Source organism: Phaethon aethereus, assembly GCF_964289735.1.
Source record: "Phaethon aethereus genome assembly, chromosome: 3".
NCBI classification, from domain to species: domain Eukaryota; kingdom Metazoa; phylum Chordata; class Aves; order Phaethontiformes; family Phaethontidae; genus Phaethon; species Phaethon aethereus.
In genome coordinates this window covers 128,643,906-128,663,631 of record NC_138576.1, presented here as the reverse complement: position 1 = coordinate 128,663,631, position 19,726 = coordinate 128,643,906, and the positions used below count along the sequence as shown (strand labels likewise).

The 19,726-nt window shown below is 41.1% G+C and overlaps 1 protein-coding gene across 1 annotated transcript; it reads left to right on the top strand.

Annotated features, from left to right (window-relative positions):
• Positions 1-6,085: 6,085 nt before the first annotated feature.
• Positions 6,086-18,840, top strand: ERLEC1 (endoplasmic reticulum lectin 1; the record flags this gene model as incomplete). Its single annotated transcript, XM_081998498.1, has 14 exons — positions 6,086-6,262; positions 6,955-7,059; positions 7,382-7,462; positions 8,282-8,359; positions 8,506-8,569; positions 10,513-10,553; positions 12,909-13,132; positions 15,537-15,666; positions 16,100-16,261; positions 16,931-16,990; positions 17,482-17,606; positions 18,033-18,110; positions 18,301-18,376; positions 18,769-18,840. 14 exons carry the CDS (start codon positions 6,086-6,088, stop codon positions 18,838-18,840), a joined length of 1,473 nt encoding a protein of 490 aa, XP_081854624.1.
• Positions 18,841-19,726: the final 886 nt, after the last annotated feature.

Sequence of the window (19,726 nt, the reverse complement as noted above, 5' to 3'; positions counted from 1 at the left end):
TTTTAAGATCAAAAACTGCATTCAGCTACAACTCCGACTGATTTAAGTGATAGTTCTTTCTGATTCAAGACCACAGGCATGGAGCTTAGTGCAGCTAAAGAGATAAATGTTAAGTAGTTATTGTAAATTGCATAGTAAATGCATAGCAGAACATTTATATCCTCAATGTTCAACTTCATTGAAATTAAGTTATTCCACTGAATTAGTCATCTTACCCTTTATATATTAGTTTGTCCTTAAATGCAGAGGATAAGCCATTTCATTGTCCAGGGAATAATTCTTTCCCTTTGTTCATTATGTCAAGCCCCTGAAAACCAAAGGACACGGTACTTTGACACAAACAAGCCATAACATCTCAGTGCCACATTTTATTTTTTTAAGATTAATATAAAGAATAAAGCCAAAATGTTAAAATTAACTGAGAGTTTGACTTGAAGCCACAATGCAGCAAGAATGTTCAGAAACTCTCATCTTTTGTTATTTACCTTTAGATGGTGTTGTAACCCCATCTCTTAAAAGATCCTCCAATCTCTGAGGATAGTTTTTTAAGCCACTAATTTTCAATCACTGTTTCAGGGAGTCTCAGACAAAAGGTTATTGAGAAAGTAAGTTTTCAGTAAACTTACTGTGTGGTCTGGACATCCAAACAAAGAGCATTAGAAAGCCACCAGTTTAGGCTAGTAGGCTTACTTCATGCAAAACATAAGCAAACAAGAGTTTCCGTCCCAACAAGGACTTTATTGCTTCTCAAAAATTTAAGTTATTTTTGTTAACTTTTAACAAAGTATATTTTTGTATATTAATATAGGAAAAGTGCTATTTCAAACACCACGTAATGTCACATTTTCTTGAACAGAGAATGTATAAGTTGTTAGGAGTAGCTTGGAATCCTTTATTTTGCGTCAGTAATTGCAAATACTGCATGTTTCTACTACGCAGGTTGTCCCTTTCTCTTCTTTCCATTTTCCTGTTTTATATTTGTAATTGCTTGAAGATATCAAGGTTATCAAAATAACAAGCTGCTATTATTTTACTTTGCTACCTACAAAAGCCAATGAGAACATAAATGAATGTTAAAAGGAAACATTTGAGAAAGGTGGCCAGGTGAGTAGAAAACAGGATATTAAAATTCCAACCTGAATTTAAGATAATTAGACCACTTAAATTTTTTAGCCAAGAAAGCTGTATGTTTTACAGAACAGATTAAAACCTTAGTGTGCCTCTGAAGCATTGACTCACTGAGGGGAAAAAAAAGTGTATTAGTTTTTAGAAGCTACTGTTTACTATTAATAGTTGAATGCCACTATTTTAAGAGTACATAAGGTACCACTTGATGGACTGCTCTAAACTGCAGAATCAAATGCTCTGATCGTATTAGGAAAATAATCGTATGTATTGAAGCCCCATTTTTCCATTAGTACACGACTTACTTGCAGACTGATGGACTGTCCTTCAAAGGTCTTGACTCTCCACTGCATTGTGCTGGTTTAAGATAGACATAACTGAGTGGAAAAGCAACCCCAACTAATTCAGCTGTACAGCGGGAGAGGAGTATGATCAGAACTTCCAGGTTTCTGTACGTAATGACAGTCATTAAAATGCCCAAAGCTGGAGTTGTTTGAGTGACTTCACACACCAAAGATGGACAGTGATAACCATCACCCAAGTCACCATTAATGAGCATGCTCCATTATGCATTCACCTTGACTTAAAGAGCAACTCTTAAGTGTTACTGGATACTTAACTGTTAACTAAAAATGTTATGTATGATTTATTTCAAGAATATCAGTGTTGAAAAGAATAGTACCCTTAAAAAACCTAAAAAAACTGGCTCTTCCTTTCTTGCACTTACTTCAGTTTTAAGCAGGCTGTAGTAAAGCTAAAACATGTATGATGACATGTCCACTCTATGCATTTTAAAAATTTCTTTCCTCAAAGGCTTATCCTTGTTCCTTAAAACAGGACAGGGGAAGCTTACACTCACTAATGATCCAAAAACATCAGCGATGGAAGTCCCTCTTTAAAACTCCTATTTATTTAAGCACTGTGTTGGGGCATTGTGATTATGTATGGCTCTATATTTTGTATCTTTAATTATATTCAGGACATTGTTGGTTCATTTGCTTTCCATATTCATAAAACTTGCGATACCCAGTTTGTGCATACAACTTCAGTACAATAAAAATGCATCACATTTACTAATGCTGTTGGAGAAAGAAATTTCCAGAAATGTTACGTTTATTTAAAGCGTATCCATATTAGGATGGACATCAATGTGTGTCTTAATTGCATCTGGTTATAAAATGCTGTTAGATCTAATGATGAGAAACAATATACAAGAGCTAGCTGCTATTATACAGTCTTAAACTGTGTCAACATTAGGAATTAATTAAAGCATTGGAAATACACATTTGTTCTTGCTGTGTGGGATTTGAGCCACAACTCTGCCTACAGCTTCAGTCACCAACAAAAGCCCAGTATGCTTTCAGATCTGTTACTTTCCACAAAAAGAAAAATTCACATACTCTTTTTATATGTCATATATGCCTAATTTTTTTTCTCCTACTGGCTAGAACAAAATCTAAATTTGTGACAAATTATAAAGATTTTAGATATGGTGTCATTATGCAACCACACACACACACACAAACACACACTAAGCTACCTGAACTTGTTTTCAAACAGTGTTTGAGGAAACAATAATTATATCCCTCTTGTCAGATTTTGCTCCCTGGGATCCACAGACTCAAATCACCAAGAAAGTCAGCATGCACTTCTGTCCTTCCATGCATGAAGGAAGCAGTATGTAGTAGTATGCAATGATGGTCTTCCCTGGTGTGACCGTAAAATTTGTAAAGCCATGTGTAGGAAAAGGAACTTGCACAGCAGTTGGTCAAGTTACACTCCCCTTATGATGCTGAAAGAGATTATCTTTGAGAAGTACATAGTTGACATATCTGTAAATAATTTTGGAATCTCCCAAATAAAAGTCCTATGTTAATTTAAGGTACAGGAAAAAAAAAGTAAGGTCTGTACAAAGACTGCAATAAGACAGTTTGATTTGATTGTGCTATAATGTGAATTAAAATTAAAAAGCAGATACTGAAAAGTAATTTATGTAATATCTGGTATTCCTTAGCATGATCAATTAACCATTTAATAGCAACAGTCATTAAATATGTAATACTCTTCTGCAAATACATTAATCTATAGCTTGAATATGCAACATTTTACTACTTTTTTTTTTTATTTAGCTTTTGATAATAAGCACACTTCATACCCATTTTGACTGCTAGTGACAAAATCAATGTGTCATCTGACTCAATCATAAAACTTACGTGAACAGATTTGCATCTCAACGCAAGAAAACTCATGGACAAGGGAAATCAAAACATTCTGTAATTACCAGATACTCTGTAGGATCCCAAATAATAATTTCTGTTTTTCCTTCTTCAACCATTTATGTGCTCCGTATTTCCCAAGGATGAGCAAACAACAAAGATCAGATGGGAGTGACCTAGCCTGTTCTAATTTGGAAACTCTGCTGGACCATCCAGGTACTCAGGTATGTATGTGTATCTATCTATCTATATAGACACAGAGAGAACCCTTAGAGTTCTTTTTTTAAACACATAAACCTAGATTTTCTTGTGTTCATTGGTTATGTTTAACAGCTTTTTTCATAAACTAACTACCGAAGTTTGGAGGGTCATAGATCTTTCCAATAACTCTCATGCCTTCACTACACAAAAAGAGGAATTGTTAATGACTTCCTTACTTTTGTAACACTACATCTTTATCCCAACTTTCATGCCCTCAAATTTCTTTTTTCACACAGGTACATAAAGACCAGACTCTTTCTAGACTAGGCTGCTTTCTAGAAACTAAAATTTGATGAAACTCCTTCACAAAGATAACTAAAGTGCAGTTTAGTCCACAGAAGAACACAATGTTTGGTAATCTTTAAAATCACTTTAACATGTTCAGTAACACAACTTTCACCACAGGAATAGCATCATGTCATACTGCAGTTCTTTAACAGCGGACAGAAGAAAGGAAAACATACGGTCCTAACAGAAGCTCCACAAGTCTGAACATTTCAGGGAATTTTGCTAAGACGCACATGAAAAAATGTACTTGTTTGCTTAAAATACGGATAACTTACCCCTTACAAGCTAAAGCAACACATTTACAAAATTGATTGCAGCATCCCCCATCAATATTTTATCATTATTTTATATCATTATTTCCTGCAGTTCGTCATGTCACCAGTTCTCTGATTTGTACCCCTTCCCATCCTTTCCTTCTGGTATGTTACTCAAACGAAGGGGCCGAGGATGTTGAAAAAACGGAATACTACAGCTCCCCCATCCGATCAATTTTTGTACGTCTGTTCTGAGTAACAAAAAGTGTCCTTACGAGGCGATTTTCCCCCCTGTTCAGCCAAGGTGCTGCCTGGCAGAGGGGATGCAAACAAACATCACGGTAGCAAGACCCCAGCAAGAAGCCCTGCATGCAAGTATATAATTGCCACAAGATTAGAAAAAGGCTGTTTTTTCAAATAATGATCCTTCTCTAACAGTCTTCCGCAAAAGCTGGACATGACTGTACACTCACTTTGATTACCAACTACAGTTACAGCCGCAATTATTCCAACTTGGTATTCTTACATTCAAGTCATTTCCTTGCTCCTCCGCCCTTTTATTCGAGCAGCTTCCCTTCACTTGTTCCCCTTCTTTATCTCAAACAAATGTCTTCCCTGCATCTTTCTGGCCTTTTGCAAGTTAGGTCTCGTCTCTGCAGGTATTCATTCTCCTGGCACTCTCCTCTCATTGTGCATGTACTTGAACTGGAAGAATTCATCTCCCACCACAGCTTTATCTGCTTTGGCACCAGTTTAACAGGAAAAAAAGTTACACTCTTAAGCAAATTAGGGTAGCAAAGCTCAGAAGTATTGACTGAATCTGGCGCAGCCATTTAGCCAAGTTTTAAGCTCTCTCACCTGTATTATTACAAACCATTGACTCCAACAGTTCAGACAGACTCAGCCAGTTTTGCCCAATGTAAATGCAAAAGCGCTGGCAAAATAGCAGTAAAGAATGGCCTAAGGCAAACCATCTCAAACCAAACCGCCTGAACTGACGATGCATAATCCAGAGTTATCTTCCTCTGTCACCACTGGGATTTTTCCTGGTATCATCTGCTTCCTTTGCCTTTATATGCTTCTCTTGCTAAACATTTCAGTGCCTGCTGAAATGAGGGTGCATTAAAAATCGCTATGTCACCAAAACGTTACTGCTTTCCCTGTATGTCACCTCATCACCAACTGCACAGCAGACAGTAAACTTACAGATCCGTCTTAATTGGAGATAAAAGGCCTTCATTTTATTTACTGCAACATTAAACGCTGTTCCTTACTTTGTGTCTTCCAGTCTCACTCTATACCACAGAAGTCTTACTGGCACTACTCTTATCAGTAAAAACTTGTGGGAGAAAGAAGAGGAAAACACAACACAACCTAGGCACAGAGGTAGGTCAGCGCCCGCTGCATACTCTTGCGGTAAAAGCCGCACGGTGACCATCCGTTCCGCCGGTGCAGCCTACCGGGACCGAGATCCCGGTATTTAGCTCACTTACAGAACTAGTGCGACTGCAGCCGCTGCCCTCTGAGAGGCTTCTTCTTCTGCTCCTCCTCTTCCTCCTCCTCCTCCTCCTCAGCCAGCCGAGCGCCGAGGGACAACACCCGCAGGGCGGCGGGGGGGGGGTGGGGAGGGTGTCCCTCAAGGCGCTCCTGGACTCCACCACAGCCGTTAACGAGCCCAGCGCCGCCGCGTTTCCCGCTTGTGGGATGGGGGTTTCCACACAGAAACGGCGACTCCTCACACCCCCGGCACCCCCCGCAGCCACTCGCTCGCTCACTGACTGACCGATCGACCGCCCGCCCAGGCGGCGCGCGGCGGCTGCCCCGGATGTTGATGCGCGGCGGCCCAGCCCCGCCCGCCCTGCCCGCCGGAAGCAGACGTGGCGGCGCCGCTGCCCGCCGCTCCCTCGCTCCCTCCCTGTCTCCCCCGAGCCGCCGGCCGGCATGAGGGGGTGCCGGCACCGGGCGCCCACCCCGGCCGCGCCGCGGGCGCTGCTCTGCGGCCTCCTGGCGGCGGTGGCGGTGGTGGCGGCGGCGGCGGCGGCGGGCGGCCGCGCTCTCCCTCAGCTCAGCGACGACATCCCCTTCAGGGTGAACTGGCCCGGCACCGAGCTCAGCCTGGTCGGTACCGGGGTGCGGGCGGGCGGGATGTTGGGGGTCTCTCCTGCTTCGGAGCCTCTCTCGCTCGAGGGGCCGGGAGCTTATAACCGTTAGTAGGTAGCACGGGCGGCAGGAGTTCGGTCCGGGGGCCGGAGCCCCCTCACGCTTGGCGGACATTTTTGAAGCCCCGGCGCCACAGAAAAGGGTGTTTCCGTTTGGGGGTGTTCTGGGCACAGCCGTGCCGGTGCGTGCCTGAAACATCACCCTGTGTTTCGGCAGCGGTGACCGGCGCGAAGCGCGTACGCAGGCACCGGGCCGGAGGGTGAGTTGCAGGCCGTGGCCGGCGTGTGGCAGCTGGGGGAAATGCCAGGGAAATCCGTCCGGAAAGTCAGCGTGGGGACGGCTGGTTGCAGGTGTAACGGTTGGGGGGTGTTCCGTTAATAAAAGTCTTTGGTAAAGAACTGGAAATGAGCGAGCAGGAGTGTGGTCGGAGGTAGAAGGATCGACGCAAGGGAGAAGGAGAGCAGATGCTAGCCAGCCGTTTCGAGCTTAAATGCCAAAGCCCAGTCCCGTGATATAATTAAGATCTAGGATATACTCTGGACCACGTGCCCTACAAATTAACAGTGCCACTTAGAAATGCGGGAGTATTTCTGACAAGTAGCATTAAAAAAAACTGTCTGACTAATCCATAGGTTGGCTGATTTTTTTAGCCTACAACTGGTGTCCTGTACAAAGAGGATAACTACATTATAATGACCACTGTGGATAAAGAAAAATATAAATGTATACTTCCGCTGATAGCAAGCGGCAATGAGGTAAGTTCAGTCAAGTCTTTTTCATAATTATAAACTGTGGACAAGCCTTACAGCATCTTTTCAGTTCCTTTTTTTCTTCCACCCAAAAAAAAGACTTTTTTTTTTTTTTCTGCAAAAAATTTATTTGTGACTTTTATTGGCCCCTTCTTACTAAACCAAGTTATCTTGTTCTTCTAATCACCACACAGTTCTTTCAGGGCAGGAATTAATGAGGTTTTGTATCTTTTAATTTTCAGTAAGGTTTTTTTTAACTATTGGAAATGAATATTAACTAACCAAACTAGTTTCTATTTTAATGTAATGAAATACCCTTCTATTCTAGGAAGAAGAAAAGGACTATAAAGGTCCCACTCCAGGAGAATTGTTGGAACCTCTTTTTAAGCAAAGTAGCTGTTCATATAGAGTATGTTACTTCTGTGTTGATAATTTAAATTCTAATCTAAAGTTTACAATCCTGTGCATTTCAAGCTTTAGTGTAGTAAACTGTTTGGATATATATGTCTCAGACTTCAGGTTCTAATCCAATCCAAAATAAATTCTCCACAACTTTATGACTAGATCTTAATATTGCTGATAAAATTCTATATAATTGAACATCTCAGGATTCAAATAAATTGGGTTGCTCTAGTAGCAATTCAAAAAATGTGGATTTAGAATATTTACTTCCAGGAGTCAACCCATAATGTGTGACAGTCTAATGAAAAGCATTTCTTGGAAAGTGTTAGAAGACCGAAACAAACATACTTCTAGATATTCTCATCTGGCACTGAGAACCAGAGAGAGCAAAAGTGGCCACATATTATACTGATGCAGCATCCCACACAAGTCCTTGAGGAGGGAAGGGTGGGACAAGCACAACCTGTAAACAACCCGTATCTATGGCAGTTACCAAAACCAGTCTGTGCTGAGTCACTACAGCTTAGCCCCAGTGATTTTGGGGCAAGTTTAGTCTTTGCATCTTGTTTATATTTTTTTTTCCTTTATTTTATCTGTGTGTAAATTTAAGGAAACTTTGCCGGTTGTGTTTATGTGGCACTTCATCAAAATGCTTGGGGAACAGTGAGACCATTCACTGTGCTAGTGTTTTTGAGGGTGCCCAAGCCCACTTTCTCAGGCTGCGTTTTATTGCTGTGAAAGCCAAAATTTGGGGGGAATTTTTTTGGAGGGAGGGTAATGTATCTAAACAGATTATTCTTAAATTTTTTATTTTATTTTTTTTAAGATTGAATCTTACTGGACTTATGAGGTCTGCCATGGAAAACACATCCGTCAATATCACGAGGAGAAGGAAACGGGACAGGTAGGCTTGTTACTATTTAGTAGTCTCAACCCCCTTTCCCACTGGCATGTTCATGCTTGACTCCTCTAGAAGACTTGGATTCCTGTACTCTTGAAAAAGTACAGAAAAAGGTAACTGAAATTTGTTTTGACCTCTCTTCACTGTAGAAAATTAACATCCAAGAATACTATCTGGGGAATATGATGATAAAGAACCCATTATCGGAACCAGGTTTGTCTTAGACTATTTTATTTTGCTCATGCTAATTTAATTTTATGTTTTTAAATTATTACTATCTGAGAAATATGCTGTAGAAAACTGATCTGCAGTGCAATAGAATAGAATTTTATAGATTTTTTTTTACAAGATGTATTGTTTTCAATGAATTCCTCTTCAGCACCTTACATTGCATCCGTCTTGTCAGTTTTGCCATGCTGACTGATTAGAGTAACTCATCTGCAATAATTAGTGTCAGGGAAAGAAAATACATAGTATAAGAACTAGAACCAATATATGCCAGACCAGACTTTGATGGTATAGCCTGTTGCCACTCTCTTTCTGGATGGGGAGAGGTGTCTTTCAAACTGTGAGCAGAGGGCAGAGTGTGTAGCACATCTTGGGCTCTGCTATTCTGTAATAAAACGTAGTCTGCAAACCCAAACGCTTATAGGCTTTGCAGGTAGATTTGATCCTTGGAACTCTTTGAGCGTCTTTTTTAGGGATCCTGGTGCAGATCTTTGGAAATACTGAAATGCCTAAAGTGGGACTTCGGTGGAAATTAGGTAGCTGAGCCCCAAACTCAAACTGCAATTTAGAACAACTCATTTTCTGAGCACTTCAGGTTGTTTTTTTGCCTGTAAATTATTGGAGATGCTGGAAATTCTGTGGTTGTACCTGACAAAATCTGCTTCCCTGGGTGAGCACTTTGGCAGTATATTAGTCCAAAGAACTCAAAAAATCCACAGACTAAGTGTTCATTCGTCAGAGTTGATAGAAACAATACAAAAAACATAATCTAGTTGGTTGGTATTTTAATTCTAGGCTGGTATGTAAAAGGTGGGCACCACCATTTTTCTCTTCCTAAAAGCGATTAACTTGGAAGCCTCAGTCTTTTAGGGGGTTTAGCGCTATTAATCCCATTCCTTTGAATTCCTACCCATAGCCTTCAGTTAGGTGTCTTAGACCTGAAAAGAAACATGACTTCAGAAACTGCATTGTTTGGCATTTCTTTATTAGTGAGCTACAGTGCTTGTTTGTGCTGTCAGTAGTCCTGTGCAGAGATGCCTCATTCTCCCTGGGTGCTGCTGTATGGAAAACAAAATGTTTAGCGTGAGTTACCAATTCTTTTGTGGGGCTAGATGTGGAAGTTACGTGTGATGATACTTCAGGTCATCACATCTGAGTCTGTTAGGACGTTGACCCTTTGTCCTTTCCATTTAGGTGGTAGACTGTATTCTTTCTATGCTTCCTATACAGCAATTCCTGCTATTTCTCTTAAAAATAACGTAGATGGTTTCTCAAACCATTGTGAGGCGAATCCACAAGTGTGATACAGTAAACGTGGAACAGCTGCATGGGTGACAGCAAAACAGAGTGGCCTTTTGCTCACCTAATTCTGAATGGAGTCCAGACTGTCTACTGAAGCAGTTTGGAAGGCTAAGGATAGCTCTCACTTGTGATAACTTGCAACCCCTGCTCCCTAACGATGTTTACTCTCATGATCATTAGCATGGCACGCAGCCTGGCCTCACTTCTTCCTACCAGTGTACCCTCTGAGGCTGGCTAGTGGGTGGGCTGAAGTACTTGCCTGTTTATCCCAGCCTGTAATTTGGTCACTTAGAAAAGAGTAGTCAGCTACCCCTCGAAGAACCGTGGTAGTTCTGCCCTGGCTGGCCTTCCTGTGCTGCTAGGGTTGGGTTTGGCCTGTCCTACAAACTCAAAATTGTTTGAAGACGTTGCTAACTCATATTTTGTTCTGTTTGCTCTGGACCCCAGATCACTGTTTGTTTCCTTTCTTTCCTCTTTTGCACCTGCAAGTTCATGAAATTAATTCTTGGCAGTGTATACACAAAGTACTAGCAAATACACAAAACATCCAAACTTCTCTGTATATAATTTCATTTTATTTCAAGTTCACAGACTTTATTCTTACCTCATTCTTAATTATTCCCTAGATCAAGAAGAGAAGGAAAATCCAAAAGAGAGTGCAAAAGAGGCAAGTGAAAAACATCCATTTTAATTTTTGCCATCAATAGTGGAGGCAATTTATATATGATGAGATTATGTAATTAGTTCCCTACCAAAATAAGCATCAAAAAGTGAAACTGTTCCTGAGCTGCACTCCTCCTCACTTTTCATTATCAGTCCCAGCTCAGAAAGCTTATTTAATCTAGCTAGTCAAATTTCTTGCCCTTCTACTTATTTACATTAAAGTTATGCTAATCTTAAACTTAAATGAGATGAATTATATATTCTTCTTCTGTGGAGACAATACACATAACCACAAAGTCACAGTATGGTCTAGTGACAGTTATTTTTCCAGCTACATCAGAGACCCCAGTTCCCTTAATGACACTTTTGTGCATTTTGAGTAGGGAGAAATGCTTAACAAAATCCTACAGCACAAAATCCCTGAAAGATTTCTTACCTGACTTGATGACTCATCCCATAAAACTCTGTGTTTCCCTTTTCCATTAGAGAACTTTTCCATTTGTTTAGGCCCCAAAACTCAATTCTGAGTTACTAACTTTATAGCAAAACAGTGGAAGGACCTGAAGCATGCTGGAGTTTGGAATTAGCAATAGCAGATTTGGCCTGTGGATGGACACGTGCCTTCCTTATTTCCAGTTATCCTTCATTTTAATTCTGAAATTTTTATCCACATGTTCTTTGTAATGCAGATTCACATGGCCCAGAGTAGTTCCTCTTCTGCATTGGATCTCAGAAAATACACTGATAAGCGTTTTGGAGGTAGTTGGGGGAGCAGACCCAAGTCAGACTTTTGGCCCATGCTAATGGCAGTGGCAGTTATGCCTCTTGGAAATTAAAGAAAACTAGATTCTTTATAGTGTAACTTTTAAATTTTTTTTTTACTTTCAGAGGAAGTTAACTCTTCTACTGACTTTTTTTTTTTTGGACAGTATTTACGATGTACATAGGCTGTCTTTGGTTTCAGTCCATAAAGAATTTAGACTTGTAGTTTGCATGGAATCTCTAGTCCTGAAAGGGAAAGAATACGTAACACAGCTGGGTGGTGCTTAAAGGAACCAAAACCTGCTCCGACTTGGAGATTTATCTTCAGTCCTACCGGGGTGCCTTTTGGTCGAGTGCAAACAGCAGCTACCTCCACGTAGATGTCATGAATAGTTACCTTCAGTGAAATGCGTAGGTGTAATTTGTCAAATTTTAAGGAAAAAATCACTCGTTTCATTCAGAAAGATAGAAAGGGAAGGCACTGATACCCTTTTTGTCAGTTCTTTTGTACGCAACCAGAATGTATCTTCATTTCCCACCTTTGAATATTGAAGTATAGAGTGGAGAAGTGACCGGAAGCGCCCGAGCAATTGAGCTGCCGGCACGTGCATTCTTTAACTTCATGAATGTCTCATTGCCTCATTCGTGATGGATCAGTTTTCAGGGAGCCTGTGACAGGGTAACGTGGTTTGAAAACCAAAGTAGGTGAGAGATAGAAGGGTGTCGGGTCCCTGGGTTAATGTCCTGACCACAGAAGGCACCACTGCCTTTTGGCACAGAGCCTGATTTGTTGTGCACTGAAAACCTTCACTAGCTCAAGCAACACAGGTAGAAAAAGGTCTAGTTTGTGGGTTCCAGCATGGCTTTTGCACAAACAGAACTTTTGGTACCCAGGAACTCTAGCTACTTCCAAGATAGGAGCCAGGAGAGGGACTTTTGCCAGTTTAGGGAGTTAAATTCTTAAAGTGGAAGCTGGGTAAAACATATGAAGGAGCAAGTCTGAAGAGAGCTTTCTTAAAGTGTGTACAAAAGTGGGATTTACTTTGTATATATCATTAACTTTGTTAGCCACAATAACAAGTGGTATGGGATGCTCTGGGTAAGGAACAACCCAGGCTGGGTACGCCAAGAGGTGCAGTGCGGGTATTGGGATGACTTCGCTGGGGCATTTTTAGATTCTTTATGGCCTGGCACTGAAGGGAAGGTAACATGCCTGGCCAGACCCGAGCCGAGTCTGGCAGAGCTACGGCCATCTCCCTGTCTCCTAGACTACCAGGTGAACACAGCTGGCTCGGTGCTGTTCCAAAACATTGCCCCCAGCTGGCAAGCTTTCTTAGAACTGAAACATCAGGCAGCCTGTGCAGGGAAACCAGCTGCTTTGTGCAGTCAGAGCTCATGTGGCTCGGCGCATTTGTATGTGTGGTGCTGGAGATAACAGACCAGAACATGTTTGGATGTTGCAGAAATGCCAAGTAACTACACAGGGGCTGGTTTCAATCCAGTAATGCTGGCTCTGCACAATGTAATAGTGCGTTTTGTTTCAGAAGAGTCAGAGGAGCTTCACTGTGATTCTTAACTTCTACTTTCTTTCACCTAGATACCTACAAAAAATATAGAAGGGCAAATGACCCCATACTATCCTGTAGAAATGGGAAACGGCACACCTTGTAGCTTGAGACAGAACCTACCCAGATCAAGTACAGTGATGTACATCTGTCATCCAGAGGCTAAACATGAGATTCTTTCAGTAGCAGAAGTTACAACCTGTGAATATGAAGTGGTTATATTGACACCTCTGTTATGCAACCATCCTAAATATAGGTACGGTATTCACATTTTGGCTAACACTATCACTTCTAGTTTGCATCAATTTCCATGCATGTCTGCGTTTTTGTAAGGCATATATCCAGCTGTGGTTTCTGGTGCAGAGCTGGGACGCTTCTATGTACGCACTTTGGCAAGTGCAGTTTTGCCAAGTCTTCAGTTTTCGTGTTAAGTTGCACAGTATTTGCATTTTCTAAGTCTCTGCTGATGGAGCCTATATGAGAAGCAGGTGGGTAAGTTTCTAGCCTTGCCATTCTGGAGGAACACAAACTAGAGCATTAAGGCAGATAAAGAACACCCTGTCTCCTCTTAATTTATCATTTCAAGGTCTTGGGGGATCATCTTCATGGTACTCAGATGCATATGTGCAATATATGTGTGCATAGACTTTGACTTCTCCAATTTCAGCAAACAAAACATCTTTTAGCCATAACCTTAACATCTATTTTAGCGGTGCTCCCAACCTGAGGAGCTCCCATCTGTCTCTGTCCTGCTTCATGGCCTTACCTTCAGCTGTATAAGTCATTGTCATACGAAGAATTCACAATTTCAGTGTTATTTTCCAAAAATCAAATTTAGGATTCTTTTTTTTTTTTTCCCCCCCTCTCCCTGAACTGTACCATGTATCTAAGGGATATTCTTAAGTCTCAATAGTACAGATTTTTGACCTTTTAAAGGGTGTGAACAGAATTGCAAAGTGCATGACATACAAATTAAAGGGGAAATAATGGACGGGAGTTCTGAATTTCCCATAAACACAGACGTCAGAACAAGCATTTAATTGCAGCTCTGAAAGAGGCAACAGAGTCTAAAGGCCAAAATTCTCAATGGTGCATTTTATAAACACTTGCCAGATGGAGTAAATAAGTTACGCTGTTGTTAAATATTTAGTATCAATTACAAATTGTCTCCTGTAGGTGGGTTTGGTAGTAGGTTACGTGTTGCACTTCTCTATTGCGCTATTGGCTGTTTACTCCGAGTCTTTTAAGCCTCTGTATCAGCAGCAGAACAGAAAGTGCGCAGGCAACTTGTTCTGTCGTTTGGTAAGAAGAAAATCTTGTGCTGCTACCAGGCCACTAGCAGGAAATACTTAAAATAAACATACAAGATCTTTACCAAGATGATGTTAAGTGGGAGAATGAATAAAGATGGGTGGGGATAGCAGGCTGGAAACGCTGCTCGGTGTCAGCAGAGGTAACAACAAACCAACCTCATTTCAAGTGAAGTGCACTTTTCCTCTCATGTGTTCCCTGACACAGCACTGGGCAGTACTTTAGCCACCAGCACTTTTCTTCCACACCCGTTATCTCACCCAATAATGCACTTGCATTGGCTTAGCAAAAGTATATCCATTAGTTTTAGTAGTTGTTCCTATCTGGGTACAATTTGACTTTTTAAAATTGGTGGGAATTGGGGGACAGGGAGGAAGGCAGTGAAAAGTAGTATCTGTCTACTGTAACTATTAGTCTTAATTTGTTTAAATAAAATTCAGATAAAACTAGGCTTCTTCAGAAGGAAGAACTTAATTTCACCTAGAGTGTAGTTACTATTTAGGAAGCGTTTTCAGATTCTTTTAACTAAAGTGGTGATTATTATACAGCTGCTGCTGTGTGTTATCTTCCTAGGAGCACATCACAAAAAGCCACCTTGCCTCTGAAGCCTTATCTGCTTGGTTTTGTACATTTGTACAAAACATTTGTACAAAGTACATTTGTTTTGTAAATGAGCTTTCTCTAACGAGGACCTTGTCAATGAGACGAGCAAAGAAAACGGAACCAATGCTTCACTTGTCAGTATGATTTTCACTTTGTTGTTCACTTTCCTGTACTATTTTCTGTTAAGGCTTATTTGGTGTTTGAATGAGGCCTTCATCGCATAAACTGTGCTACTCTGCTTCATCCTTTTGCTTTTTCTTTCCTGAAATAAGCTGCTTTTTGCAGACATGGCTCCTGACAAGAGTGACAAAGGAATAATGGTGTACATGCAGCATGAAAGCCATACGTGTCAGATAATACAAGAATGTATTATTCTCATTCTGTAGGAACTGTATCTGTCTAGTCTTACCTTTGCCATTTCCTGGCCCCAAGAGAGTTTTGCAGAGCGTTGGCGCTACGTCATGGTGCGCCTAGAAGGCAGTTGGCCTTTTAATGTGCACCTTTGTCATTTTGAAAAGGGGTTAGATTGCATTGCCAGTTGTCTGGCAGCATTAGGAGCTGGGCAAAAAGCGTATTTGCATCAATTGTAAGAACAGCGTAGCTTTCAGACGGTGCAAGTACAAGGTGGCGGGGGGGGAACCCACAAAAAGAACCCGCTCAGCTCAGTCAGAAAGTTAGAGCAATAAAAAAGTATGCCTTTACTTCAAAGTATAATAAAATTATGTATTCCTAACTTGTCTGGGCAGGTTCAGGGCTTCCCCTGTGAATGACATCTTTTGCCAGTCCCTGCCAGGATCCCCACTTAAACCCCATAATCTGGAACAGCTGGAGAAACAGCAGGAAATGATGAAGATGCCTTTTAGGAGGGTTAAGGAGGTAGGATCTCTTTACTTTTAAAGAGGAAATTACTTATTTTCCATGTTACAGCACATACAACTTTCAGTTTTGTGGAATAAGTTCTCTTACCCAACTCTGTCAGACCATGTCAGCCTTTCACATGGTCTTTAAGCTTGTTGAAATCATCTGTAACTTACCTTACTTGGGAGGAAGACAAAACAAGTAAGTTTGGGCTACTGATTTAACACTTATGTAGCCACCTTCATGTACAGTTTACAAACGTGTGAAGTTTTTGACTTTTGAGCTTTTTTTCAGCTATGCTGAAGACAGTGAAAACAATGACAAAATGTTTTCATACTTTTTCCCACAGCCTATGTCACTTAATATTAAGTAACTAAGACTTTGCAAGGGACATATAAAATCTAAATGAATGTATACCTTGTGTATATATTTGTGTCTGCTTTAATTTCAGGAAGAAGTGCATTCAACAAAAGAAGAGAGATTTTCTTCCATTCATAAGCCCGTTGCTGTTGGAAGCCATCAACTATTAACTGTGGGAACAACCCACATCTCCAAATTGACCGATGACCAACTCATAAAGGAATTTCTTAGTGGTTCCTACTGCTTCCATGGGGTGAGAAATAAAGCTATGTATAATAAAATAGCTACTCCTTAATTGCACATACTGGTTTACGTATTTGTTTAGTTTTTCCATTAACTCTGGTAGTTGCCTTCATTATACATGTAATAATTGCTTTTCTCTGCACTGATATAGAGGAGACATATATGAAAGTCTGTGGCACAGAGGCACCTTTAACCTTTCTGTTGAAATTCAATTTATTTGAGCAGAGTGAAATGAAAGTAGATCATGAGCATTGTTCAGTGCTGATTTTGTTAATGAGAAGGAAAAAAAAAATCTGATACAACTTTTCTGGAGAGAACAGCCAGCAGAGAAAAGGCATCTGAAGTTTTACCCATCTTTGAAAGAGAAAAATATTTCTTTAGAAGATGAATAGGGGGTATACTAATAGCTTAAGGAATCGAGTCCTGTGTGGCTCTTCAAAGAGTCTCCATAAAAAATGAGATCCTGATTGCTTAAGCTCATCTTGGAATAGATGGAATTCCCTATGTCAGTCTAATAAGAGATTCTCTCTTAATGCAAATCTTGAATCGACATATTTGAATAACAGACACTGAGTTTTACAGCTAAAATAGCCAGTGGTTTTGGGTCCAGAGGGAAATGGATAGCGTTGTTTTGGGGGGTTTGGTTTTGTTTTAATGCTGTGATTATACCTCTCCCTAGGGTGTTGGTTGGTGGAAGTATGAATTCTGCTATGGCAAATATGTTCATCAGTATCATGAGGTATGTTTAAATAGTTTTATGTTCTGCCCCTGTGGGTGGCTGGGGGGGAAAAAAAAGGGTTAGAGAATCTGTCTCTGTCTTGGGGACAGTGGGAAGCAGAATCTTTTTCTTGGATGATCAACGTCTTGGGTTTAAGAAATTGGATTTCAGGAGAGAAATCCTCCATGTGCTGCCTAGGCTTATGCAGGTGGATGTAAGTACCATGTCAGGCAGAGCATAGCGATAATCAAAGCTGCAAAAATGTGGGGGGGTTTGTGGGAATGCTCTTCTGGTCATTGAAACACTTCTGTCAGCTCACCCAGCCTAGATGGCTGTTCTGAAGAGCCCATCAGCTCAACTCTAATACCAGATCAATCAGCTTGTCCTGAATGCGAGAACAGGTTATGTTGACAGAAGCAGACTTGCTCTAGAAATGACATTCTACTCATTGTTAAAAGAGCCTCGCTGCTAGTATTATAATACAAGGTAATTATCAGCTTTTCCTTTTTTAGGATAAAGAAAGTGGCAGGACTTCAGTGGTTGTGGGTACCTGGAGCAAGGAGGAACACATTGAGTGGTCGAGGAAGAATGTTGCTAGAACCTACTACCTTAGAGAAGACGGCACCCAGACAGTTAGGTACGGCTGCCATCACCATGATTACTACTCCGGTCTCATACTTGCGATAGAGAAGAACAAACGCCAGGGCCCACTTCTGCAGTGCCTGAATATTCACTTTACAAATAGATACAATAAACTGTCAAGAGCAGGGTGTACGGATTTATTTCATTTCCCCCATGCCCCTTAATCCGCTTGCAACATCAGAAAAGGTAATTCAACAATTTGTGTACGACGCAGAGAAAAGTCTTCCACCAGTGAACCAACTGTTTGCTTCTGCAATAACTGAAACAGCATATTACTAAACACAGCCTATTACTACTTTGTTTTGTATACTTGAGTTAAATATTTGAAGAATAATGAGATACTGTATCACACAAGTTAGCTGTGTGCTGAAGAATTGTGTTTACCACTTCCGAACATTTTCATTCCAATCTCTTGTGGCAGGATGGTGTCTCATTTCTATGGAAATGGAGATGTTTGCGACTTAACAGACAAGCCAAGGCAGGTGACTGTGAAATTGAAGTAAGTTAACCTTTTTAGTAAACTGATGTTTTGTGCCTCTGCTTCCTCTGTCAGAGGGGCAAGCCTCTGTGGTCTTCAGAACGCCATGAGTGTTAGCTTAGTAAAAATGCTGTCGATACTAGGGAAATACTTGCTGTAGTTTTGTGCTTACCACATGTTAAACACTCCAAAATTTCTCTTCTGTTTTCAGATGTAAAGAATCCGATTCCCCTCATGCTGTGACCATATACATGTTAGAGCCTCATTCTTGCCAATACATCCTTGGGGTACGTAAAGATGTCAGGTGCCACCTTGTAGAGGATGGCTCCAGGTGCATGTTTAAAATGGCCCCTTCCTTCCTGTGACTCCTCTCAAGAGGGTCCTGTAGTGTACTTTAGCCCATGGACGTAGCTGCTAACTAACTACTGCTTTTTGTGCGCTTGCATTGGTGTAGAGAAAGGGAGGTCCGTCACTATTAATTACACTGGCTACCTTGTTAATATGCTATAGAGTTCACACCCAAAAGTGAAAAGCGCTTACTAAATTTTACAAAGTGATGCTCGAGTACTGTGCAGCTGCAATCTGTTGTCATTAATCTCATGATGGCTGTTGCAATCTCCTGTAAAAGTTCTATCAATGATTTCGTAGTCTTTTAATGTTCTGATACCTTCCGTTCAAGGTGGAGTCTCCAGTCATCTGTAAAATTCTGGACACAGCAGATGAGTATGGGCTCCTTTCAGTACCCAGCTAAAGCCCATGAAGCAAAGCCATACCTGCCGACAGCCCCGCTGGCGTTTTCCGCATCAACGGCCCATCTATGGGAGGACCGAGGCAGAGCGAAGCTTTCAGCCGGCCAGCCTCACCAGCAGAATCCCGTGAGGGACTCGTGAGCCACTTTGTGTATAACTATGTGTATATAAGAGGTTATCGATAAACTTTTAATGATTAAAATCTTGTCTTGCACATCCTGTTTGACTTGTGTATGCCACGTTCTACAATGAAGATCATTAAGATACAAATTATCAACTTGAAAAAGGCAAAATAAACAAGGTCCAGCTTCAAGGGAGGAGTTCACCTGCGTGCAGAACGAAGAAGTGAACCGACACTTCTTGCTCAGGAGCCTTCAACAGCCGCTACAACACTAATGACTGCTCTACTGCCATTACTTACTCTGTCCAACCACCACCATTACCTTGGTTTGACTGCTTGGAACTGTATTAATTTCACAGTCCTTCCTCTTCTTACCTTACCCCCCTTCAACTGTTATTTCTTCTCCCAGCCTGGGCTGCTTTCCAGGACTTTTTTTTTTTTTTTAAATACATATTAACACTGTAGGGTTCATAATATAGTTATTTGGCTGAACATCAGCCAGAGTTGCTGCTAAGGATGCTAAGGTTTGATACTAATGATCTATTATAGGCATTTTTTGTGGTGGAGTTGTCAATATTAGCTAAACCTCTGGGCTCCCAGTTGTCTGTAGTCAGCCACATATGCTGCATCTGTGCCCCAGTCCCTTCCTTTTTGGTGGCGAAGGCTCAGGACACCCGCCTGCCTCTTAACGGGCCCCACAATGATGGACATTCATTTTCCGGTAGCATGCCCACCTCCCAAATAAGACGTTGAAGTCTTAGTCTGTT